Source organism: Aspergillus candidus (genome assembly GCF_002847045.1).
Source record: "Aspergillus candidus strain CBS 102.13 unplaced genomic scaffold BDW47scaffold_1, whole genome shotgun sequence".
Classification (NCBI taxonomy): Eukaryota; Fungi; Ascomycota; class Eurotiomycetes; order Eurotiales; family Aspergillaceae; genus Aspergillus; species Aspergillus candidus.
The window spans coordinates 139,620-164,743 of record NW_020194006.1 but is presented as its reverse complement, the minus strand read 5'-3'; the positions used below and the strand labels follow the sequence as shown (position 1 = coordinate 164,743).

At 52.5% G+C, this 25,124-nt stretch overlaps 4 protein-coding genes across 4 annotated transcripts; 1 reads left to right on the top strand and 3 right to left on the bottom strand.

Annotated features, from left to right (window-relative positions):
* Positions 1–6,175: 6,175 nt before the first annotated feature.
* BDW47DRAFT_121543 (uncharacterized protein) lies at positions 6,176–8,164 on the bottom strand (the record flags this gene model as incomplete). Its single annotated transcript, XM_024815647.1, has 3 exons — positions 6,176–6,424; positions 6,494–7,890; positions 8,140–8,164. 3 exons carry the CDS (start codon positions 8,162–8,164, stop codon positions 6,176–6,178), a joined length of 1,671 nt encoding a protein of 556 aa, XP_024676444.1.
* A 1,775-nt stretch (positions 8,165–9,939) lies between these two features.
* On the top strand, positions 9,940–11,710 carry BDW47DRAFT_635 (uncharacterized protein). Its single transcript, XM_024819492.1, has one exon. The coding sequence runs from the start codon at positions 10,241–10,243 to the stop codon at positions 11,531–11,533; it is 1,293 nt and encodes a 430-aa protein (XP_024676443.1). The 5' UTR covers positions 9,940–10,240; the 3' UTR covers positions 11,534–11,710.
* An 817-nt stretch (positions 11,711–12,527) lies between these two features.
* On the bottom strand, positions 12,528–14,341 carry BDW47DRAFT_97124 (60S ribosomal protein eL19). Its single transcript, XM_024820358.1, has 3 exons — positions 13,828–14,341; positions 13,571–13,721; positions 12,528–13,388 (listed from the first exon to the last, which is right to left on the bottom strand). The coding sequence occupies exons 1-3, from the start codon at positions 14,013–14,015 to the stop codon at positions 13,248–13,250; spliced, it is 480 nt and encodes a 159-aa protein (XP_024676442.1). The 5' UTR covers positions 14,016–14,341; the 3' UTR covers positions 12,528–13,247.
* A 435-nt stretch (positions 14,342–14,776) lies between these two features.
* On the bottom strand, positions 14,777–23,485 carry BDW47DRAFT_97123 (putative translational activator). Its single transcript, XM_024820357.1, has 9 exons — positions 23,279–23,485; positions 20,448–23,204; positions 20,203–20,397; positions 16,317–20,141; positions 16,059–16,250; positions 15,844–15,999; positions 15,706–15,787; positions 15,511–15,652; positions 14,777–15,452 (listed from the first exon to the last, which is right to left on the bottom strand). The coding sequence occupies exons 1-9, from the start codon at positions 23,400–23,402 to the stop codon at positions 14,898–14,900; spliced, it is 8,028 nt and encodes a 2,675-aa protein (XP_024676441.1). The 5' UTR covers positions 23,403–23,485; the 3' UTR covers positions 14,777–14,897.
* Between the last annotated feature and the right edge of the window lie 1,639 nt (positions 23,486–25,124).

Below are 25,124 nucleotides of genomic sequence, written 5' to 3'. Positions count from 1 at the left end.
CTCTCCCCTGACCCGATCCGCAGAAACAAACTTTCTCTAAATCCTCTCCCATCCCCTTGGATCCCTCCCGTCGGCTGCCGGCATGTTTGTCCTTAGTTTGAATTTATTTTTTATATAGTGTCTATTTCTGCTTTGCAGTCTATCTGGATGCCTTTTTTTTCTGGAGTAGGACAAGGCTACCGTGGATGAAAACACCAGACCCAGTCGTACCACTACAAGGTGGAGTCCAGTCTCGTTTATTCCCCAGGTTCCCTCGAGTACCCCATACCTACACCTACTATCTGCCTGTGTAGTTCATGTATGTACTCTGTACTTCCAGACTAGACCCTCCATCCTACACACAGAATACAGACAGAGAATATCAGCAGGTCCGGAAGCAAGGGGTCCCGGTAGTTGACTCTTCGCATCTGGGTTGGTGGTGCCACCCGTGTAACTCGGGCAGCCTCTCCTTTTCCAGGATCCTGGTCGGGTGCAACCACTGGGTTTATAATGGCTTTGGAAAATGAAAGGAAAGTTCTACGTGAGTGTCAGGCTCGTGCGCAGACATACATGATTATCAAGACAAACAGGACTTGCCGTCTTAGTCTTGTTTGTCAATTGAGCCTTGGGGAATCTAACAGAATGAGTATAGAGTACAGAATAGGCAGGAAAATATAATAAAACAAACAAGTTCAGCCAAATACCTCAACTACAGACACTATCTCGTACCTACATACATACATCATACATCAGCATTCTGTACTCCTCCTAATCCGTCTCCGTCTCCGTCTCCGTGTCCGTCTCTGTACTATGCCCACACAATGCAGGTAATCAAATAGCCGACCAGCAAAGCGCCTAAAACAGCAAGTCACACACTGGATCCATGCGCCAGGCACACGGTCTCCCGCTGTCGACACTTAATTTGACTCTACTACCTAGTGTCCCTATCTAGTTTCCCTGATCTTCCTCCGTGCGCAGTCAACCATCATCATACGAAAGTCTAGACCATTGGACTGGAATGGCTTGGATGTCTGGGCGATCCAAATACATAATTATAATTATAATTAATTAATCACCCGGGGTCCAGGAGCGGGTTGCCCGATCTCTTGGGGGCTAGGTATGAATATCACTCTTACCGCGGTATACGATTAGTATATACTAAGCCACCTACCCCGTACTTAGGTAGTAGTTGGGCATAACTATAGGAGAACAGGCTACTCAAACTAGTGGATAGGTTCTTTTGTCTAAATGTCTTATTTTGCCTGTTTCTTCCTCTCCCATCATTAGATTAGATTGGTGCCCAAAAAAGACACTTACATGAAGCCCAGGACGATGGAACAAAATCCATGTTTCTGAATGATGACAGCGGCACATCCCGTCGTGTGACTCCGAGGAGATGGTTCGGCGCGGATCGTAATGCTACTGGCTGGGGTTAAGCGAGCTGCAGGGGTGGGCTTGATTACTAGTAGGTACCTAGTAGTGTTGTTGATACAGCCTAGTTATTACTCTAACATGAGGTAGGTACTTAGGTACGGAGTATCTAGGTTTCTATCTACCTGTCAAAGAAGTATATCATCTATACGAAGTACTTTCATAAGGTACCAGAGGTCTAAGAGCGATAATAGGAGAATCCTGAGGAACATTGCAGTGACAGCGAGGCAATCAAAATCAATACCAGGTGATCCATGAGAAACCTCTCCAGCAAGGCAACAGAATGACATCATACTCAGCTGAAAGCAGCGGCGCAGGTTTGATGGTGTCACGCTCAGTCTGTCGATCGAAGACAATGTCTAGGTTGATCTCAAGGAGCAAGGCCCCATTAGCATTGTCTGTTGACACTATTTTACGATTGTCCTGGAGGCAGAAATGTCTGAGACTATCAATCCGCGATTGACGCGATACTCTGCCACTCTGCCGGGGGCGAGTTCTGGTCTTGTCTACTCCGTACTTGAAGTCCTATACGGAGTATGGATATCAACATAATCCTCGGCCAATACCACGTGGTCAGTTCGTTCCTTATAAATCACGCGTTTGAAAGTCAAAACAGACAGTTCACGCAGGCTGTGAAGAGTTGGATACGAGGCAATCATACGTCGTATACCCCGTAATCAGTGTGATGTGTAGAACCGAATCTTCAAACTCAAAGATAGATGTGGTCTGCTCGGGCTTCCTCCTTGCTCATACAAACCTAATCCGGACCCGATCGACTGGGATGATGAGGGGAAGCCTCGATCTCCCGCTTTGGCGGGGAGGAAGTGAGGCTCGAAGTGAGGGCTCTGGATGTATCTGATTAGTACTATCATACTATGACCATGTTATATACGATGGGATTCTGATTGGATTATTATCCAAGCCTCAGAAAACTTTATGGAGCAATCACAATCATTACAGGTTGATTCAAGCATTGGAGCAGAATGATTGAACCTTGACTCCCTTGGCGGATGCTCTGAAACATCGCAGTGAGGGGACACTACCCCCCCGTACCCCTATCCCTGACTGCATTCCATCCCATGAATGCCAGTGAAACTGGATAGATACAGACTCCATGTCTTGGATCTTCACCTCCCTGCAGCCGCCCACAATTGGGTCCGAACCACCGCCACTGACTGACTGACTTCCAGGCACAGTGAGGTCTAGTATCGCAATGCATGCGATTTATCTAACCAGATGGGGATGCTCTACGCGTTGGTCCCCGAGGTGCCCGGTCACACTCATAACACAACACCATCGACTCTACCTTATGTCTCTCAGTATAGGGTGCAAGGAATCACGATGGTGCCATTCCCAAGGCTGATACAGTTTGGAAATGAAAATGCAAGTATTGTGACGCGAGTCTTCCCAGCCACCAGGAAAGCAAAAAGCGATGTGTACGTACCTCGTCCGGTTTGTTTGTGGCACACGTTGTGGAATCATATCATTTTCAGCTGGCACCAGCAGCGCCATCACGGTCTGAGCATCACCAAATAACATGGGATAAATCGAATAAAATAAAATGAAAAATGACGGACCGCCGACGATGCGGGGGAACGGGCCTTCTGTCTCCACCAAGACACATCCTCACCTATCCTGAATAATTACTCCGTCTCCATAATATCCATGCGTATTTTCGACACCCACCCACCCACCAACACACACACCTCCAGACAGAGACACAAGTACACCCACACAAAAGATAAACACGGTCGCATGTCACCAAGCAAAGCACGGAACAGGCAATAGCGCCGACCCAGCGGAGCTAAGACCAGAATTGAAGAAAAGTGGTTGTCTTTGCACGCGACAGGGCTTCGAACGCCACTGGATGTGTCACATTTCCATCGGGCTGGAACGCGCTCCGGCCCTCTTTTCCTGGGGGCGTATCCCTGGGGCGTATCTCTGGCGCTGTATCCGAGTATTTCCGCCTGGTGGAGCCGGAGCTTGCTGGAGCAAGATTGATGTGTACTTACATGTGCATATGTAGGTACTGATGTATAGAATATAATATATGGGGTTGGAGGTTGATATGTACGTAGGATTCCATACTTGGCGAGATGACTACATATTTGAGATCTATTATCTTATAGACAATGACTATGTCATATGCAGTGTTTACTTAGTGTACCAAATAATTATTCTGTGATTGATATGTTCTTTGCACCACGAAGTAGACGACTCTTGTTCTCATGTAACCCAAACCAAACCCATGCCCAGACCAAACGACCCAAGAAAGTAAATGATAATAATATCAAACGATCTATCAACTCAGGGGACTAGGATCGTCGTCCCAAAGGGCAAGCAGAATGCACCGGGCCCGATGGGGATGGAAGAGCAGGCAAAAGGACAGGCAAACACGCCAATACCCGGATCGTCAGCCCAATGGCATGGACAATCTACTCTCCCTATGGTGTGGTACTTGGTAACATCATTGTCGGGAAGGTAGGCTTAGTAGATAGCCTTTTCCCACAAAAATAAACAAAATCTCAATAAAAATCAACCCAAGGAAAGTGGTTACCATCTTATCCGTGATCCAGACTTTTCATAGTTCGTAAGTATGTAGGTTAGTAAAGGGGTTCTCCAAAACGGCCCCCAAGCACTAAATCGACAGATGCGCTCTTTAATTTACTCCTCCTACCCAAGTGCATACCCAATAACCTCCAGCTAACTATCAATAAGTACCTCCTGCCTTAGCAAGGGTACGCTTGTGATAAAACAGCGTTCTGAACCCGTTCCGCCTGACAGGTGACATTTCCAGGCGATCCGAGGGATTTGCATCTTACCTCCTTTTTGTCTATATATATAGGCACTATACTATACTATACTATACTATAGGAATTGATCCTGAAGCGAGCCGTTACCTACCTAGGTATGTACTTCCAGCCAACCAGCTATAGGGCAACCTTTTACTGTGTTTGGTAGGGGGGGTTATTGGCAGCAAAAGTACGCTTTGTTGTTCCGGTGCTCGTCCCCATTGTTGGTACTCCCTTTGCTTCCCCTGATCAGCGCCATGTGTTCTTGCCTAGACAATTGGCCTGGGCTTGATTATGGGATTATAGTGCTGGGTCGGTATTGTGGCTGTTATACCAGGTATTATACCTTTGTATTACAAGTCTAGTTGAATAACATAGGTACTCCTTAAGTAGACAAGTACAAAATCAATAACCCAAAAACCGAAATAACTCATACTTATTCTGATACATTTGATTAGAGTAAAGCACACGGAGAACATATCCGGCACCCCCCAATAAGGAGAAATAAACAGACACATAATACAACACCCATGCAAGGACCCCCAGAATCAAGGAATAATCCAAGTGAAGAGCAAGAGACTAATTCAATGCGAGTGACGTGACGTATCCGACGATCAGGAGCCTCACTTTTATCCGGGCGTGTGAGTGGTCGCTTTGCGCTTTGCGCCTTGCGGTCTTTGCTTGTATTGTTATCGTTTGAACCGGGCGTATCATTCTCATCGTGATTGTTACTTTCATCGCTTGTTGCCATTTGGATTATATTTGTGGGTTTTGTAGCTATTTTGGACATTATGACCAATCTACGTATTCTTTTAGGTCAGTCCCCTGTCATCTTGCTGGTGTGCTAGTACGAAGTACGGAGTAGTAGAGGAGTAGGATCAGGAGCAGAAGTTAATGGGATGGAAGGAATCAATCGAATAGTAGACAGTAACAGGATCAGGAGCAATAATATAATGTCAACAGCGAGACCAGAGCAGCCATCCAGCGTCGATAATATCTTGTAGGATCAATTTATAGTTATCGTCCGTTCTACCTACCTACTGATTTCCCGACTTACCGAGTGAGTAGTGAACTATTCTTTGTACCTCCTGCACTCAAATAGTAAGTAAGGACCCTGTTCGTCAACAGAGTAAGCAGAAAACAGAAGACAAAAGACACATCCAATCGATCACCCACCCCATCACATCTCATCTACATATCAAGGACGGAGGAGGGTCGGTTAGGCATGCAACTGCGCATGCATGTCTATATGTCTAGTCTATATGTACGTATATCAATGTGTAAGATATATGTATATAAACATACAGATCGAACCGCAACAGTTATCTCCATTCTGCGGGGAACTAATTGAACTGGACTTGACTGAACATTCCTGCAGGTGAGAGAAGATTTGAGCCACGAAAGAAGAGAATAGACTGCGTGGTCAGCTACTTGTGTTATGCATTGTGTTTTGGCTGAGGTGTGTGTGTGTGAGAGAGAGAGAGAGAGAGAGAGAGAGAGATCTGTTCAGAGCTATCTTGATATACCTCCCACGTTGTATCGTCCAGGGAAGAAAGACTATCCTGGAATGAAAATATGGGAGATAGAGATAGAATTACATATAGCTCAATCCAGAGTATAGCACGGAAGGATAGAAAAGAAATGTAACGTATGGTGGACAGCAAGGCTAAGGCTTTTACGATATTGTGATGTACTCGCGCAGCTGATAAGACCAGAATGAATATTTATATCTAACCACATCATCAACCATCTTCCACTCTATTGAATTTGTTGAATAAAACCTTTTAAAATTGATCTCACTCGCTGCTGTCTTATTCATGCGGAACCGAAAGAAAAAAACAGGCCAAAGCGCAGATGCAAGAAAGATAGATAGAAAGATGCAGATGTATGGTTCCAAAGGTACTATACTATGTACGTTTCTTCAAACGGGATGTATGGCCCCCGCTATCCACGGTGAGATGGAGATGGAGAGATCAATTCGTCCGCCGCAAAAGCTGGTGGAAGATGGTCCAAATGCCTTGGAGAGCCTCGACGCGCTCCTGTGCGTTGAACAGATCGTGCCACTTGGTGCGGCGCAGTTTGAGTGCGTACCACGGCTGGTCGGGCGTGTCTGACTCGGGCGGGAAGTTGCTCTCGCCTGATGTTAGGATTTCCAGGTAGCGGCGGTGGACGCGGAGGTGGAGGATGGCGACGTGGTGGTTGATGGATGAGAGCATGTATATCTAGTTTTTTTTTTTTTTCGGTTAGCATGGGAGTCTACAAAGGTGATGATGTGGGTAAGAGAGAGGTACATCGTCGAAAGGACTTTCCGGCTCCTTTCCAATCTGGATGTACCGCATCCGCCGATCCCACAGACTCGGGCCTGGCTGGACCACCTTCCACCGCTCGGCGTTGCTGAGCTTCCGTGCGGTGCGGGTCCGACCGGTCGCCACAAAGGGGTGCTCGAACTTGGAGCGCTTGCGCGCGTTCCCCGGGTCAGGCGTCTTGGACTCTTCGCTGCTGTTGCACTGGGCCTTTGCGCTGTCGCCCACTGCGTCGTTGGGTGCCCCGCCCCATCGGGGTACTGAAGTCCACCACTGCCCCTCGCCGGGACGCACGTCGGTCAGGCCCTCGCGGCCCCGTTCCTGCGCCGCCAGCAGCATGCCTCCGATCTCGCGGAACAGGTCGCAGACTTCAGCAATGCCCGTGCCGCGTTCCTCCTGCGCTCCCCGGAACGCCGTGTCGGGGCGGCACTGCGCCGTAAACACAGGTCCCTCCATGACACCGCTGCGGGCCAGCTGCCGGTCTTTGGGCGATCGAGCCGCGCCGAAGGTCTGCCGGACGGGGAAGAGCAACGCCTTGGTTGCTAACCGCGGTGGCATCATGGGCAGCGCCACCTGGCACCCGAACGGCCAGGCTGCCATCTCCGTCAGCGCGCGCACGGTCTCGTCGCGGATTTCCTCGGGCATCTCGTGTCCGGCCCCCGTGCGACGGCCCTTGTACTTTTTGACGGTCTTGGGCCCGTTTTCTTGGGGCGCAAGGCGTCCGTCCCCGTTCCCGTTGGCGGTGGTGGTGGCGGCCGACGGCGCGTCGACCTCCATGGCCGTCTGCGGGGCGTCTGGTTCCGTCTGCATCAGATCCGCGACGTTGTCCTTGGGCGTGGCGGGGCGCTCGATGTATTCATCCAGACTGGTATCCCAGTAATGAGACATGTGTTCCAGGCCAATCCAGAACTTCCTGGTCTGGGTGACGCGCACCCGTTCACGACCGTCGCGCGGCTCCATCCGGGACACCTCCCGGAAGGCATCGTCGTTGTCGTACATCAACTCCTTTTCCAGCACGTCGTATCGATCCTTGGGCGGGTAGGGGTTTCCGTTGTCCAAAAGGATTGGGGATCCATCGGGGTAGCAGCGATTGGCGGGGTCGGCGGCCTCTGGGGTCCAGGGCAAGGGAGGGCTCGATACGACGCGGCCGGTGATGTCGGCGGTCGCGACGTCTGGCTCCACCGAGACATTGAAGGGCTTGAAGCGCTCGGGGGTGATGTCTTGGGGCCGTCGGATGGAGGCCAGGGCTTGGTAGATATCCTTGACGTGGAGCTCGGCATCGGGGTCTGGATTGAAGGAAGGTCGGTGGGCGGGGAAGTCCAGCGGGGTGGGATCGGTTGGGGGTCGGCGCTCGGCGTCAGGCTCTGCAACCACCGGGGGGACGCCTGCTGAAGTTAGCTAACGGTCAGGTTGGTTTCGTTCAAGCGAGCCTATGGCAGGGAATTGATTTTCCAGGTTTTTTTTTGGATGTCAAGACCGAGTCAGGGGAAGCGGCGCGTGGGGTTCGTATGACCAGCACGTGCCCAACCATCCGGATGGGACAGTCGCAACGGGGGACGATCTCATTTGAACATTGCTCATTTGATCGTTGTTCAAATGATAATTGAGAGGTAGGGGCCAGAGGGAGATCTTACCCATTGCGCTACTCCAGCCAAACATGATGTCAGGGTGCTAACGATACAGAACAGAGATCGTGGGATGGGGCTACTGGGGACAGCAACAGAAGGGCAAAGAACAGAACGAAATTAAGACACGAAGAGATATATAATAATGGGGAGATGCTTTTAAGGGTAAATCAATTCTAGATCGATCCTGGGGATGGTAAATCTGGTAGAGCGGGCGCAGGAGAGCCAAAGGAACGGTTGGTGGCGGTGGGGAAGCTGGGGCATTCCCGAATGGACACCCTGAACCAACAGGATCTGGTTCCAACAAGCTGGGGCGAACCAGAGATTGGATCAGGGGGAAGCAAGATAGGTAGGAGAGGAGAGTGAGAGTGAGAGAGGAGAGAGAGAAAGAAAGAGAGAAAGAAAGAGAGAAAGAAAGAAAGAGAGAGAGAGAGAGAGTTGAGGGGTTCTTAGACAGCGGTCATTTGATACTAGCACCGTAGCTCCCTCGACTAGTCCGACGGTTGTTCGTCCTTTGCTGCTCGCTCTGGCCATCCCCATCATATCTAGATACTGACAGATTGTTTGGTTAGGGATTTCCCCTAGGACTCGTGCTCACCATGATTGGTATACCATGACCTCCAGTAGATATATGGTTGAAGACCGATCCTGTCTCCAGTCCTGTTCCCATGTCAAGTACAACATACGTAAGGGTCTCCACTCGATGGGCGCGCAAAAGTCCAAAAGTCCCCTCCCTTGGACCCCGTGCACCAATGACGATCTGGTCAATCCATCCGACCTGGTATGAAGACCGGATCCACCGTGGATTCAGGAGTCTGTCGGTTTTCTGCAGGTGGCCAATCAGAGGGTGGATGTGACGGTGTTGATCATGTGATATCACGTGATATTGATGTCAGAATCACTTGACAGATCACCTGATATACAGTCACCTGATAGTCACATGACTCTATATACACTTGTATCACCTGACATTCAATCACGTGAAAGTATCACTCGCCCTTCCCAATCAGGACTAGCTCCCGGACTTCCCCACTTCTCTCTCTACTTTTACTTCCCTTTTCCTCTTTCGTCTCTCTCTCTCTCTCTCTATCTCTCTCTCCTCCGTAGTTCTCTTCATCTCCTCATTCTCTTCGCTTAACCATAGATCGACAATTAGTTCAACTAAACATTTATCACCCTCCCTAGTCCATCTGGTTCCCCCGCATTGTCATATAAGTTTTTCCCCCAACCATCATCAAACGAACTCTTCTCCCTCCACTTTCCCCCCCCTTACGCTTCTAGTGGTTGGTGCTCTGACCCCCGTGCGGGATATCCAATGCACAGGATCCCCTTCTGTTTCAGCAGTTTCTTCCTATAGGCCCCCTCGGTCCCTATCCCCTGCTTCGTTCCTCAACCCACATGAGGTCCTGTCCCAGGAACCATGGCTAAATGTAACCACTCTGGTGTGTGCCTCGTTCGCTACGGCGGACAATGGGCGCCTCCCAGCCAAAACATCCCATCGTGATTGAAGGACTTCTTCCGGTTGACTCCCACCCCCCTCCTCTATCCCCTTCTTCGCCGTTCTCTGTCCTCTTCTTCCTTCCTTCTTTCTTTTCTTCTCTTTCTCTTCTCCTGTGGCGATGACTTCTGTCTCTCTTTGTTAAAGAATCAATTGCCGGTTGCCTTTCATATCCGTCTCCCTGTCGACATCCGAAAGGATCTGACTACCGGCCTCGTGCCTCACCATCCCACCCTGAAACAGGCTATTTCGCCACGGAGGGACGTCTCTGACACACATTGTCATGGCCAGTCCTCCTCCCTGTAGACACCTTATCCAATAAGAAAAGAAAATTTTTCTCCCTTAGCCTGTCCCCCGTTGGTCCCGTGGGTTCAGCGCACCCAGATTCCTACGGGTTCTTTGACAATCCACCTCGCTGGTGGACTGCAATCGAGACGGTGACAGTTTGTCCTTCAGCCGTGTTTAATATCCAACTCGTGCCCGTCTGCTGTTTCTCCCTCCCTCACTGGACGGACTTTCGATGGAACATTGTTGTCCTGAAATCGATCGTGCCACCGGATCGATCAAACCGACCTCCGCCTCCGCCTCTTAGGAGCCTGCGGGCTGGGCGACATGTCGATGTCCAGTCCGTCCATTATCTTTCACCAGGGCTTGCGCTGCACAAAAGTCCCCAGAAGGTCCGCCGCAGTCACCTCGTCCACCAACTTATCCACCACGTCAATCGCCCTCCCGGATCCGACGACTTCCGTGGACTCATCATCATCATCATCATCAACCGTCTCTTCGACTTCAACCACATCGCACGCAACGGTCCCATCGGACCCAGAAACCACAGAGGCCGCAGAGACGCCATCGCCCCCGCCATCGGGCGTTGATCCGGTCACCACCCATCTCTCCCAGCCTGTGGAAGGGCGTCATACGGCCACCGATGGACTGACCTCATCGCACGACCAGGGGACCCAGACAACGCAAGCATCCACCTTCCTAGCCATCACCGCGCCCCCGGTGACCTCCACTGTTGGACCGCCTCTGGCAACTGATTCAGCTACCCCGAGCGCCCCGGGCAGTCCGCCGGCCGCCACCTCCGATGGCGATTCGGCACAGGGCCTGCCCACCCCATCCAACAACGACGACGACGCGGTTCAAGACTCTCTCCGGACCCTCCTGGGGAGTGTCCTCGGCGGAGTCGGTTTCGTCCTTCTCGTATTTCTGATCTGCCTTCTTCTCTATCGCTATCGACGCCGGAAAACAAGAGGCCTGTGGTTGGATGGCAGCGGCGAAAAGCGCCTCCTCCATCCCCGGGAGTCGGCAGACTCGTCGACCAGCTTACGCCATGGATACACCCACTTCATGCCCAACTCCTCCACCCCCTCTCTCTACCACCACTTCCTCGGCACCCTGATGAGCCCAGGATACGTCAACTCCCGACCCCACATCCCCTCCCGTCATTCCGATCCTTTCTCCGACGCCGGTGAGATGCAATCGACGCGGGGGAGTCTCAACAGTCTAACCGACCTCCTCCACGACCCATTCATCGACCAGCTGCAGTCCCCGATCATGCCCGCCGCGCGCAAGGATCGGTCGTCCCATCGCACCGCCTCGTCGTACCTGGACCCAGCGCAGATCGAGAGCTTTCAACGACCAGGCATCCCCCACAGCGCCAGCGAGACCTCGATCCCAAACAGCCTCGGCAGCACCATCATCCTCCCGGGGCCCCACAGCGCTGGGAGCAGCCTCCGCCGCTTCAGCTACCACATCGGCATGACCGACGCCCCCACCACCACCACTACCACCGCCGCCCCCATCACCCGCGTCAGCACCCGCAGCGACCCTTTTGATTTAGAGGTTCCCGCCAACGTGATGCACCGGCGCAGCTCGGGGGTGCTCCCGGGACTGGCTGTATGATTACACTGCAAGGGGACTGGACATATTGTTTACTCTTGTCCGCGAGATATGTGACATGACCATGAGCTATGAGAGCATGCATTGGATCGGCATGGGGCGGTAGGGTGGGAGCGAGGGGAGCGAGGGAATAGGATGTCCCTGTTATGTCATTCCAATCTATCTGTAGCATGACGCTCCGCGTCAATGTATTATAAATGTTTAGTTTTCAGGGTATGCCATCAAACAAGCGCTCTTTTCATTATTCTATCGTTGGTGCCTATTCTATCAATATCGTAGCACCTAAATCATACCCTAAGCCTCAACCATCAGTGATGTGATCAAATAGATAGGTAGGTGGATGGGAGGTAGGGACAGTAAGACATAGCAACACCCACCATTAGCGATTTTGTTTATTTCGCCCAATGTTATTCAACTTTCAACATATATTCATTTCCCTGGTTAATCACACTACCTTTCTTCCCATGACTAGAGTTGAATCTGCATATGTATGTCGTGGAGACGCGGGTGGTACATAAATATACATCGAGGTATCACCTTGGCCGGACCCGACCGTTAGTGTGTAATATATATATCGTGGACACATTCTATGATTTAGTAGATAGTACCCTAACATTAAATCAAACAATCACTTTGATAAAACCAGAAGAATAACCAACGAGACTATGACTGTAAATACAATCGAATAAGTAGTTCGAAGATGTTCTGGGCAAGAAAAGATAAGGAAAGAAATTGGTAGTTGGTCTTGTCTAGTGTGGTATACGGTAGGTGGGCTTCTTGCTTTTACTGAACTGATTGTTTGGAGACTTCTGTATACAGATAGATACATTGGATTCAATGCAATTCAATTCAATATCGACGTTAGTCTGGTAGTAGTACTGTGCTGCTTTGGCCGTATTGATTGAAACATAGATATATCGTCACCAGAACAGACCCCACAGATTGGGACAAACAGGAATGGTACCACAACGACAAAGTCATGTATAAATCCATATTTCCAGTCTATTGCATACATGATACATATACCTAAGTAGTATGATCAATAGTACTGACCCACCATTGCTATAATTCAAATTACAAATATATTCCCAACCAACCGTAAAGTGATTGATATTCAGTAACGTTACGACATTAAGGACTTGACACGAACATTTTTTTGCTTTCTTGCCTGTCCCTTGATTCCTTTTGAACAATGAGATGAGCTGAACTGGAAAGGGAAACCAGATAAACGTGGGTTGGTTGGTTGGTTGGTTGGTTGTGCAAAGAATAGAATAGGAAAATAAAGAGAGAGGATGGAGAGAAGGTTGAAGACGAAAAAGATATCAAGTTTCATATCACACAAAGCGCCATGCCATTGGTTTTGCTTTAATAAATGGTTCTCTCTTTTTTTCCTTTTATTTTTTGTTTTCTTTCTTCATAGCCGCCTTCCTCCTAGCTTTCCCCTCCGGTATCAGGGGAAATAAAAAGAGAAAGAAGCTGGTCCTCCGTCATCCTCCCGAGCGCCCGTCGGATCTAGGGTGTCCAGAGGAACAGGAACAAAACCAAACCAAACCATCGCTGGTCCCGGACGAAAATCAAGCCACCGAGTCAGACTTGGAAATGAAACAAAAACAGAGGTTTGGTTCGACCTGGTTTAGATTTCCCGTTGGCTGATCGATCGTTCGATTTCCTCCAGTTGCAACCTCCGCACCGCCGAAAAGGTCATCAAAGGGGATATCTATTCCTCAACCAGAGCGTTACGCTTGGCGTCGAGACGCTCCTGTCGGCGCTCACGGAGAGCCTTGTTCTTGGCACGCTTGGCGTCCATCTCCTCCTTGAGGACACGCTCACGGTGGCGCTCAGCCTTGGCCTTTTGGATCTGTAGGAGGATAACGTCAGTCAACGATTCCAGATTATTCACTTCATGTCGCCCCCCGCTTCAATCATGAGCATGGACATCATGTCACCATTGTGACCAGACCACAGTTTAAGAGACCACCTCTTCCATGACCAACGACGGACGACATGCACGCATAAACCAAGGATATCGGGCGAACTTACGTGCTCGACGAGAGCGCGCTTGTGCTTGAAGGTGTTACCCTTGCTCAGGTGGTAGAGCTCGTGGTACAGGTGCTTGTCGATCTTGCCAGCGGCGCGGTAGCGGACGAGCAGACGACGGAGAACACGCATGCGGCGCATCCAGAGGACCTGGCTAAACGAGACATAGCCATCAGCAAACTATCCACCGCGGTAATGTCCACCACATCGCCTCAACTCGGAGTGATTATTCGGCGGCTGGAAGGAGTCGTGATGCATACCTGGGCATACGGGCGTCCTTGGTACCCTTACGCTTACCCAGACCACGGTGACGGCCGATGCGGCGGGCGGCGTTGAGCTCGCGGGCACTGGCGCGCGAGTGCATGGTCACGGGCTTGCGGATGATGAGGCCATCGCTGACGAGCTTGCGGATGGTCTGACGGGAGTTGGCGTTGGAGATCTCGTTCATCTCATTGGGGTCGAGCCAGATCTTGCGCTTGCCGCAGCCCGCCACGGAGGCGGCCAGGCGCTTCTGGGTGCGAAGGTTGACCCTGCACACGCACAGTCGTCAGTATCTTGAGCGAAGGAGAGAAAAAAATATATATCGTGCTGGCAAGAATTGTCCCCCCCCGCGTGGTAAATTCCGGGTGGAAAGGGATCAAATTCCATCAAAAGAACATAACTCCTCCGGGGAGGACATCGATGAGGGGTCGGCGATGAAACTCACATCTTGATGTCGGCGTATCGACGGTCGTTGGCGGATGATGTTCGTTGCACTCGTCGACGGGATGGAAAGGCTTGGGGTGAGGAGTTTGAGTCGACGCCCGCTCGATTAGCTAAGCCACTGTGACCGGCTAAGCGAGTCGCTCCACCCTAGGGTTTGTGCCCCATGCCAAGACTGACACTGGAGTATGACAACCACTCGTCATGGGAAGTGTATAGATCTTGTTTTCATGGGGTAATTTCCCTAGTTTCTAACATCTATCATGTATGATTATTTACTACCCCATCGAGAACACTGCAAGGACATGTTGCCGTCGTTGGCAAGTTGTCCGCTTCCGAGATCACATGACGTTATATACATGCCTCAGGCAATAATACAGGCCAGCAGATTCAGGCTCAAACAAGAGCCAAGAGTGGGTCAGAAACGCGATGCGATGATCTAGATAGATAACCCGATCAGGTAGATATCAAACGAGTACAGTATAACAGGTGTCAAAAAAAAAAAAAAAAAAAACAAAAAAACATATCAACTTTTCAATATAATCATAAGTGTAAACAAGAAAAAAAATCATCAGAGACGACCCCATGCGATCAAAAAAAAGGTATCTACATCATCCAATATTCACCCTCATTCATCGAACGAGGACTCTCCCATGTCGACCTTCCCAATGCTCCACAATTCCTTCTCATCCTCCACTTCATCCACCGATAGTCCGAGCCCGCCTTGGCCGCCTTCGGCTTCCTTGCGTTCGCGGGCTTGGCTCGCGAGACGGATCGCAACGCGCTTGAAGTAGTCTGACATGCTGCGCTTGGGACCAGGGGGAAGCTCGGATCCAGGGCCGGCCATGTACTTGTCGAAAACCGCCGTCTCGGACTCGACCACCGAGAAGATGGTCAGGAAGGCTGCTTCCGCGGCCAGCTTGACGGGGATGACTGGGTCGCGAACGCTGGCGAAGATGGGCGGGGCAAGCAGCTGCAGATGGGGACGGGTCAACTCCGGATGGAGTCGGCTGACCGTGCGGATCACCACCAGAGTCAATCGGCGGGTGTCAGAGGCCGTGCCGGGCTGGATACAGGGGGCCAGCGCCTCGAAGATTGTCTTGTTCGTTTCGAAGGTCCGGTGTTCATCGTCCGTCAGTAGGTACTTGCCCGCAGCAAGGACTGCGTTGTCGGAGATGAAGGGCTGTTGCGCAAGTTAGAACCACTTATTTCGTATGGATTGGACTAGGTCGATTACTTACGTCCTTGTTGGTCACAGCCTGGCAGATGACCGACAGCGTTTCTGCGGCAAAGTGTTCGGTCAGGGACGTCGGGGACTCGACAAGCAAGCCGTTGAGCCCCAGAATAGACGCATGAGTGAAGCTCGACGTCAGGACCCGACTCCTAGGGGATGCTATTAGCAATGATACAATAACCACCCATCGAGACGAGCTTACTTGATAAGTGGGCCGGCAGTAGCAGGAGGAAGAACCTTGACCAGTGCACCCAGGAGTTTGGCATTGGTCATGGAAACACCATCTATTTTCAACGTCAGTATATGGGCAAGCAGACCGCAAGGACCCGGGAAGTCTTACCAGTCTTGTCGCTAGCATCGTCGCCAATGAGCGCGAGAATGGAGTTCTTGGACGCCTCGCTCATGTTGGCGCCAGCCTTGCCAACCACTTCCTGAAGGGCCTTCATCATGGCGTTCTTCACGCCGATATCCGCGGTCTTTGTACCGGCAATAAGCTCTAATCACGAAATCAGTATCAACCCAATCGTCCCATGTAATGATAGACCCAGCAAATACCGGCAATCAGAGGATCAACTCTGGGCGTCAGCGTGATCAGGATTCCAAGACCCTTGGCAGCCCTGTTACGCAGGGTCTCGCTAGACGTATCGGCAAGACCACGAGCAAAGGTTCGTTGCAGCTGCGGGAGGAAAGGCTTGACAGCCATCGGGATCTTCTCCAGGAGCTTGTTGAGCGTGAAGAAGATGGCGCCTATTGGAGTCAGTTAGTTCGACGAGCAGGGGTAAGATAAGCGTGCAGAAAGGCGAAACAACATACACTTAAGATCCGTCGACCGCTCGGATACCACACGGATGAGAGGACCAGTAATCTGAGTCACGAACATCTTCAGCGAGTTCGCGTTGGTACGGTCGACAACATCGCCGATGGCAAGAGCCGCCTGCGTACGCTGCTCGATGCTGCCGTTGAGAAGACCCTGCAGGAAGATCGGCAGAATGGCATTGATGCCCTTGGGCAGACTGAACCCTGCCAGGTCCGCTCCTGGTACTCCCACACTCCGAAGCACTTGTCGTGTGGGGGCAACCAACACCTCCATCTCTTCCTTGCGCAGATGGGAGGTGAGTCCGCTGAGAGCAGTCCAGGCTGCCTTCACGACTTCCTTGTCGCTATCGTCGAAGGAAATCAAGAAGGCGCGGATCAAGTCTTGATGGTATCTGGAGTAGTCGATTCCGGCATCAGAGAAGAACTTGTTGAGGTGCAAGGCGGCACGGGCACGACGTCGGTGATCATCGTGCTTCATCAAGGTCAGCATGCCGTTCATCATGGCGTTGAGTCCATCGTATTCATCAATGGAGACCAAGACGGTATCTAGCGCGTTGGTCAATTCCTCCCGATGTTCGTCGTCGGTAGTAGACAGGATATTGTCCATCAAAGCATTGATGATCGTAGGCAGCTTGCGCGAGATGGCGGAGCCTGCCACCTGGGACAACGAGGCGAGGGCCTTGGCGTTGAAGGTGGAAATCGGAGAAACGAGAAGAGTCGGGATGAGGTTGGGAAGGATGATGTTGGCGCGCGTCTGCTCGGTGAGAAGCGTCAAGAGTGCCGACAACGCCTGCTCGGCATCCTGGTCGTTTCTCAGGAGATGAAGCAGATAAGGAAGGACCTGGTCAACAGCCCTCTTGCCCAAGATTTGCTGCAGCGCGTCAAACGCTTCAGCCGCGGCCTCACGCACATCCTCGCTCGAATCCACAAGGGCCACCCGGACGGTCGAGATAAGCACTTTCTCGAAATCCTCGAGCGCCTCGGGCGTCGCCGAAGTGATAAGCTCCCTCAGAGCAATGCAAATACCTTGTCTGACATCCACATCCGGAGACGATTGAAGGCCCTCTTCGAGGGTAGGCAGCAGAGTCGAGAGGACAGACTCTCCAGCCTTCTTGATGAGATCTCCAAGAGCGTTGCTGGCAATGACCTTGTGCTCCATGTTCGAGGATCCAAGGCGCCGGATGATGAATTGAGACAGAGTGGGCACCATCTCCTTGAGCGTTCTGGGAGAAGCGACAAGCGATTTCCAAACGGCCATGGCTGCGCTCCTGACAAGACCCGAAGTATCGCAGCGGCAGATGAACAGAGCGGACAAGACCTTGTTTCGCCTCTCTTCTCCAAGGACTTCGAGCAGAGACTGGCCGGCCTGGTGGGCCTCCTCCGCCTCCTCTTCAGCATCGGCCGCAGCCGTAATACCAGTAAGACTGAACAGCAGATCGCCAACCAACTCAACCGAGCTGAGACGGATACGGTAGCTGTCGTCGGCAAGACCACGCTCCAGCTCGGGAAGGAGAAGATCGATAGCCTTGGAGGAGAAGTTCTTGACCAGCAGACGACCAGCCTTGAGGGACGTCTCGCGAATCGAGTCAACGTCATCAGCCAAACCTGCGAGAATGGGAGGGATAATCTTGCTGAGGTAGGCAGAGAAGCTGTTTCCGAAACAGGCGGGAAGGAAGATGAAGAGAGTCATGAAGCCTTCGCGAACAGCCGCCTTCGAGCTGGACACATTCTGCAAGATGGTGGGCAGCGTCTCCTCGAGTCTAGTGGTACCCAGGCCTGCCAGGACCTCGGAGAGGGCCTGGGCGGATCCCAGTCTGTCACCAGCGCCAGTATCGGATTTGAGAGTGGCCATCAGGTTGGGGATCAGATCAGGCAGAGCATCCTCTCCAAGCTTCTCGATAAGTGAACCAAGGGCTCTGGATGCGGTAGCACGGGTTGTCGGTACCGGATCGACGATAGCCAGCTGCAAGCCAGAAACAACGATCGGCAGGTGCGAGATAAGATCCTTGCGCTCGGTAAGATGAGCCAAGCTTCCAATGATCTGAGCAGATTTCCGCTTCGTATTCGAGCGGTCACCGAGGCCACGCTCAAGAATGCGAACGACAAGAGCGAGAGAGGGTGCATCCAGATAGTGAACAAACGACACCTTAATCAGCGAATCGAGAGCCTCGTCCGTATACTTAGTCGGGTCGCTCAGAGCCTTCAGAAGCACACCGACCAAGCTCTTCACTTCGGGATTGCTGATAACCTCACCGAACCGCTGCAAGCTGCGGTTTGCGGCGTTGCGCACCTCCTTGTGGGTGTCGTTAAGGACGACCGTTAGAGGGGGAATGATGGCTGGCAGACTTTGTGCCAGCTGCTGAGGGTCAAGGTAAGCCATGGCTCCCAGCAAGTCGCAAGCTCCCTTCTGACTGCGCCACTGCGTATCGTCAAGTCCATCAAGGAGAGTAGGGAGAATTTGCTTCACACCGTACGAGCTGAGACTCGAAAAGCAAGCCTTGGCTGCATCAAGACAGGCATCACGGACGTCAGCATTGACATCTCCGAAACTGGCCAGAAGCTGTGGCACAATTTTGATGACGTATGGCTCGAAGATGCGGCCGAGAATGGTGGCAAACAGTTCAAATGCCAGCAGGGCGCCCTGTCTCTGATGGGGCTCTTTCTTATTCTCCGTGGCATCTTGGAGATGAGCCAAAATCCGGAATTCTCTCAAAGTAGAGATACCCCGGCCACTGACAATGCCGGCAAGCCCATAGGCAGCACCGCGTTGAGTAGCATACTTCTTCGAGTGGAGGAGCTGATCCAACATCTCCTGAACGTACGAACCACTTTGCGGGCCAGAAAGCCTGATGAGAGGCGGCAGGCATTCAGAAACAGCGGACTGAACCGACTCGGAGGGAGTGGGCAAGGTAGCAAGCAGTCTCTTGATGACGATTTGCAGCCGCGGGTCATCCGCCTTGAGATGCTGCGCGAGAGAACCATAAAGCACAACCACAGCTTCATTAAGCAGATCAGATGTCTCGCTTCCCTTGTCTGAGGTTTCCAGTGTCGTTTCCAAGAGCTTCATCAGCTCTTCGACCTTTTCTTGGCCGCGGGCCGCAATAACCGACTTGCCGCTCTCAGCCATCTGCGCTCTCACCACCGAGCTTCTGTCGATCAGAGGGCCCCTTTCGATCAAGAACCGAATGAAAGAAACGATCTGCTCGCCCTCGAATTTATTGGTCATAGCACCAAAGGCAAGAGCAACACCGCTCCGGGGCACCCAGTGATCCGTCATGTCGGCCTTGAGCGGCATTCCGTACTTGTCTTTGCCGGGGTCTTTGGGCCTAACATCTTCCGCGTAGCTTGCCTGTAATTCGGAGACAATATCGGTGAAGACAGAGGGGTTGAAGTCAATGGCATGCGCCAACGCGCGTGCAGCAGCGCCTCGGAGCTGGGGGTCCTGGGAAGAAAGGTAGGGAATAATCTTTGCGTAAGAAGACTCGTCAACCTCCAGAGCATTATCCTCCCAGATAGTATCGGCGATCTCGGTATTCTCTTCGACATGGTCGTGGCACTCGAGCCAGATGTGCTCGGAGAAATCAAGATCGGTCAGGTCGATTTCATCGTCAATGACTTGCAATACTGCCGTCCGAACAGATACGTCGGGGACGATCGAGCTCTTCAGTAGCACGTCAAGTTCATTCTTGGAGATGTTGGGAGAGATCGAGCGACAGAAGTCGGATAGGGTGTCCTTGATGAGCTTGTAGTGCTGGGTGTACTTCTGCATCGACTTGAGCAGAGTATCAAGGACCTCCTCACGAGGGAGACGCTCGTCGGAAACTATAGACCCCTGTTAGAACCGGACGATCCCTGACGCAAAACTGTAGTTATATTTACTCACATGAGCTAGAATGGAAAGAGATGATCTCGATCGCAAGTAGCACCTGCTCTCCTTCCTCCTCCCCTTTTTGCTCCTCAATTCCATTACGTTCTAGGATCAGGAAAAGCAGGGGAAGAGCGTAGGCTAGCGAGGCCAGATCAAGGGGACGTTGCTCGGAAGCGAAACGAAGACGGTAAAGGATCCTTGTCAGCAGTTCTGTGCGAGAGTTAGCAGGTGGCCGTTGATGAATGCATGGCAACACTCACCCCCAAGAGGCTCCAGCTCCATTTCACGCGGCAGCTGGGTTTTGCCAATTCCACGTAAAGTCGCAATCCCGACCCAAGATCGCAAGGGACCCAGGCGGGTGGACAGCTTTTCAGCACACTTGATGTACGCTTTGGACACAGCGTCTCCCACCAGTAAGCCTGCACCGGCCTGAACCAGAGACAGCAGAGAATTGACCGCAGGGCTGATCCAACCATCGGCATCAAGCGCCGGTCCATTGGCGAGACCCTGGATGATTCCAGTACCCCGTTCGATCCGTTTAACCTCCTGCAGGACCTCCTCGCGGATCTTGGACTCTTTAGCGAGCTGGGCCTTCACTTTACCTTGGTCTTCAGGACTGAGTTTCTTCTGCGTCTGACCCTTCTTCTGGGCCAACTGCGCTCGCAGCTCTTCCTCCCACTTGAGGATATCGTAGTCCTTGGTGTTCTTGTCAAAGGTAGACTTGCTCGACTTGGTGCTTAGGACATCGACGAACATGGTCCCCTCGGGAGTACGGGCAATCGCCACATCGGTCGCAGAGAAGTTGGACAGACGCGAAGCATCCAGGTCTTCCCTGATCTGAGAAACAAGGCGAGGAACCATCGTGTCCGGCGCCACAAATGCTAGATCGCCAGCCGCACCCCATAGCGCGGCATCGATCTGAGGCACCTTGCTCTGGACGGAGTCTTCTTGTGACCCGGTCAGTTGCTTCATACATTCCTCGGCGAGCTCACGGACAAGGTCGCCCGGGTCCGTGCCGGTCCTCAGACATAAGGAAATCCAGGATGCATTGGGGATCAGCTCCGGCCGGCAGAGGACAAGGAGTCGAACCAGCTGGTGCTTCAAGACGGCGATGGCATTCTCCGAGGTCGATAGGCTAGGCGCAGGGGGGCAGATCGCCTTTGCGACCAAGTTGAGGTATTTCTCACTCCCTGGCCCCGCAGAAACAGGGGCCGACTCCCTCTCTCCAGTCCTGGCGGAGAGAATCCAAGCCCACAGAGCATCAACGATGATATGGCTTATGTCTTCTATATTGCTCTTATGCACATCAGATAGTGTACGCGCTGATTCGTCCCGGAAGTTCGTGTGGAGCCCCGGGACAGTGAGAGCATAAATGAACGCCTGACCCCAAGCAATCTTCGTGGAATCCTCCGCACTTCCAAATTTCGACCCGGCTGCTACGGCGGCAAGTGCCCTGACAACCCACTGGATCTCTACCTGGGAGGTCAACTTTGTGTAAGCCTTCGGGTTCAGAAGGAAAGACGGCTTCGGGCTTAGGGCCATGGACCGGGAAACCAAGTCCTCCCAGGCAGCCTTATCAAAGCCCGCCAGCGCGGATCCGCGTTCCGTCAGGGCCAGATACACGTACGCCGTCGACAAGGAACCCCCCTGGGCTGATGGTAGCGGGTTAGCGAAGACCTCGTTGAACAGTTCCTTCATCTTGGCAAGAAATTTGGTGACAAGAGGCTCCACCTCGGGCTGGCCCCAGGCGGCAGGACCGGCATCCCACAGCGTCTCTCCGACATTGAGCTGCCACAACTTGCGGAATGGGACCCGTTTATCAGCCGAACCCTTGACAATGGCACTGACGACATCATCGCTCGCCTTCACCTTGGACTGGATGAGGAATCCAAGGTGCTTGCAGAATGATTTAATCTCCTGCTCTAAGGTGGCTTCATTAGATTCCTTTGCGAACACCGGGACAAACCCTTGGACTACCTCCTTGGAAAGGTCAACCGACGGGGAGATGGCGGACAGCGCTTGTGCATATATCGCTCGCTGCTCCGGATTCGTAATCTTCTGGGTCTTCAGCGGACCGATCACCTCGGTTGTGATCTTGAGAAGCAGGCTCTCGACCTTGGACTTTGCGAGAAGCGATTCGAACGATTGGATGGCGCCTTGTCTGATGGCGGGGTTGTTCGACTTCATGCTCGACAACAGGTGCTTCAACAGGCGAGTGTGCAGAATTTCAGACAAGTCGATACTCTCGGGCAGCGAGGCGCATAGCGACGGGACTAGTCCACTCAAGACCACCTCCGGGGACCGCAAGATCGATTTCTCAAGGGGCGGGATGATTTCCGACGTGATATCCTCATAAGTAACGAACGACTCGAAGAAATCGGTGAGGGCATTGGCGATATGCGATGGCGGCGCGGACTTCGACCCCACCAGCTCCTTGATGTAGAAGGAGATGATGGCCTTCTTTTCCCCCTCCAGAACGGGCTTCCTAGCCGGAAGACGGGCGCTGACCCCAGAGATGACACCAAGGAACGGTGCGTTTTTCTGGCCCGTGGCCGCGTCGCTGGTCAACCGTTGGACGGACTGGCGAATCGCATCCTCCCCCCAAACGTTCGACGAGAAGACCGCCCGCAAGGCACGTCTAGTCACCCTCAGTGCCGATTGCCGCAACGCGGGCTTAGGACCGGCTCCCAGGCAGGTTTCCAGCGCCTTCGCATCCACGGCGATCAAGTCCAGGATCGTCGCAAGCGGGATTCCAAAGTCATCCCGGAGGATCTGCAACAGGACCGAGCACCATTCGAGTAGGACAAAGGCCGAGGTCGACGCTAGGCCCGGTTTGGCGGCTTCAGCCTGTAGATTTTGGGTGAGGTGTTTGAGCTCGTCAGTCGGAATGGGGCCCTGAAGCAGCAGGCGGAGACACTGTTGGACGGCATGACGAGAGGGTCGGTCGATGTAAAGCGGATATGTCTTGAATAAAATCGCAATCAGGGATCCGCGTAGTTCGGGGGATAATTCAGCACCTATCCACCACAGAGCAGTCAGCATATAGGGTCCTTCATCTTGGGCTCTAGCGGGGAGAGGGGTTGGCACTGACCGATTCGCTCGCGGAGTTCCTGAAGAGCCAACGTTCTACGAGCAGTGGAACTCGAGAAGATCACGAGACGTAGACTCTCCAGGTCTCCGGATAGTACCTGATCCCATGGTATATCGTCCATCATTATGTCCAGGACAGGAGCATGTCGGGCGCAAGACAAAAACGAAGGGAAAGGAATGAGAGGAGGTTGACTCGATTGGGTTTGGTTGACCTGATGTTGTCATAAAAGTTTTCGCCGGGCGGGTTGTGGGGAACCTAAGGCCAGAAGAAGCTCCCGCCTTTTGTGTGGTCTTGTCCTTTCCCCTCCTCCGTCCAAGTCATCTCGCAATTTGATTCAAGGTCTTGGACCCTGTACCCATGGCGAACCTCCCTCTGCACCACCGATTCTTGTGTTTTCCATTCATCTCTCCTCGACCGTCCTTCGTTTGTGTCATTCCGGGATTTTCATCGCTTGATTCCGGTGGTTGAGGAAGTCATTGGATTTTCTCCGATTCTCTCTCTTTTTCCCCGCCTTTGGGACGAATCAGGCCTTCTCCGACAAGCCATGCCCCCGAATAACAAGAAGAAGAAGAAGCCCGCCGCCAATCCGGCTCGAGGCTTTGCTACGGTCTCGATTCCGTCGAAGCCCAAGTCGACGCCGACCGAGTCGACCGCCCCGACGTCGACCGCAGAGTCGAAATCAGTCTCCGAGAGTGATCGTCCGACCCCCGCAGAAGCAACGCAATCGGTGGCGGAGAAGAAACCAGAGGGTCACTCGCTGCAGAACTACTCGCCCGAGGAGCTGGAGAAACATTTGGAGGACGCGGAGCTGCAAATCTTGGTGGAGAAATATGCATCGAAGTGTAAAAATGATGCCGCTCGACAGGTCACCAAGGTGGAGACCGAACGGCGGATTTTCCGTCAACAGGCGGTTCCATTGAATCTGTTGGAGTGGCTCCCGGCGGATATTGTGAGTTCCGTCCTTCGACTGGCCGAGATGGAAGAGTCCGAGCTCAGTCCGGGGTCGGGACGCGATTCGAATGCTACGAAGAAGCCCGTGTCGGAAGAGGAGCTGTATATGAGGTTGTGGAGCTTGAGGTCGACGCTCCTCAGGCTTGGGTTTCCCCAGGAGAAGGTCGAAGAGGCGTTGAAACATCTCCTGCAGTACTATTCCAATAACTTCATCTCGACAAACCGGGAAATGGTTTGCAATTTCGACGAAGCTCTGGATTGGCTCGCCATGCACTGTGAGCCCCGTGAACTACCGTCCTATACGCAGGCGAATTCCCAATCGCGCAGTGACGCCGACAGGAACATCTCCTGGATCGCCGGTAAGCATTCACTGATGGCTTCTTGTGGAAAATTATGAGCTAACCCTTTAGACCGTGAGCAAGAAAAGACCTCCGCGCCGAAACCGTCCCAAAACAGCGGGAAACCGTCAAAGCCAAAAGACGACGTGAAGTTGCCACCTCCTTCTGATCCTTACGAGTCGGATGTCTCCCTCGATCCGGACACTCTGCTCCCGAAGTACTTAGAGTTACAGACTCGACTATATAATCTTCGACCGGAGGTCTTCGACAAGCCGAAGAAAGGGAAGAAGGGGGCTCCAGGAAGCCTTGGGGCGGGTGCGGACGACCCTCAAATAGCCAGCATCCAGCGCCAAATCGCAAGCATCTTGAACGACGTACTGTTTGACCGTGCGGAGGCGGATTATCGGTGGCAGGAGAAGCTCGACGATCTCAGGAAGGAGGCGTCGTTCCTCCGGCGCGCTGCCCCCGAGGCAAAGAATACCCCCAAAGAAACCGAGACCAACGAGCAGAAGGATGAGAACGTTGTCGAACCGGGCAATGCATCACCGGCAGCGGAG

What these genes read in the sequence shown, in the direction of transcription:
- BDW47DRAFT_635 (XM_024819492.1), top strand. Translation starts at nt 10,241, where the DNA reads ATGTCGATGTCCAGTCCGTCCATTATCTTTCACCAGGGCTTGCGCTGC.
- BDW47DRAFT_97124 (XM_024820358.1), bottom strand. Translation starts at nt 14,015, where the DNA reads ATGAACGAGATCTCCAACGCCAACTCCCGTCAGACCATCCGCAAGCTC. An exon ending in AAGGACGCCCGTATGCCCAG is followed by an intron (nt 13,722 to 13,827) that starts GTATGCATCACG and finishes TGTCTCGTTTAG; the next exon opens with CCAGGTCCTCTGGATGCGCC. An exon ending in AGCGCGCTCTCGTCGAGCAC is followed by an intron (nt 13,389 to 13,570) that starts GTAAGTTCGCCC and finishes ATCCTCCTACAG; the next exon opens with ATCCAAAAGGCCAAGGCTGA.
- BDW47DRAFT_97123 (XM_024820357.1), bottom strand. Translation starts at nt 23,402, where the DNA reads ATGATGGACGATATACCATGGGATCAGGTACTATCCGGAGACCTGGAG. An exon ending in GCGGTCGACGGATCTTAAGT is followed by an intron (nt 16,251 to 16,316) that starts GTATGTTGTTTC and finishes TGACTCCAATAG; the next exon opens with GCGCCATCTTCTTCACGCTC. An exon ending in AGGCTGTGACCAACAAGGAC is followed by an intron (nt 15,453 to 15,510) that starts GTAAGTAATCGA and finishes CTTGCGCAACAG; the next exon opens with CCCTTCATCTCCGACAACGC.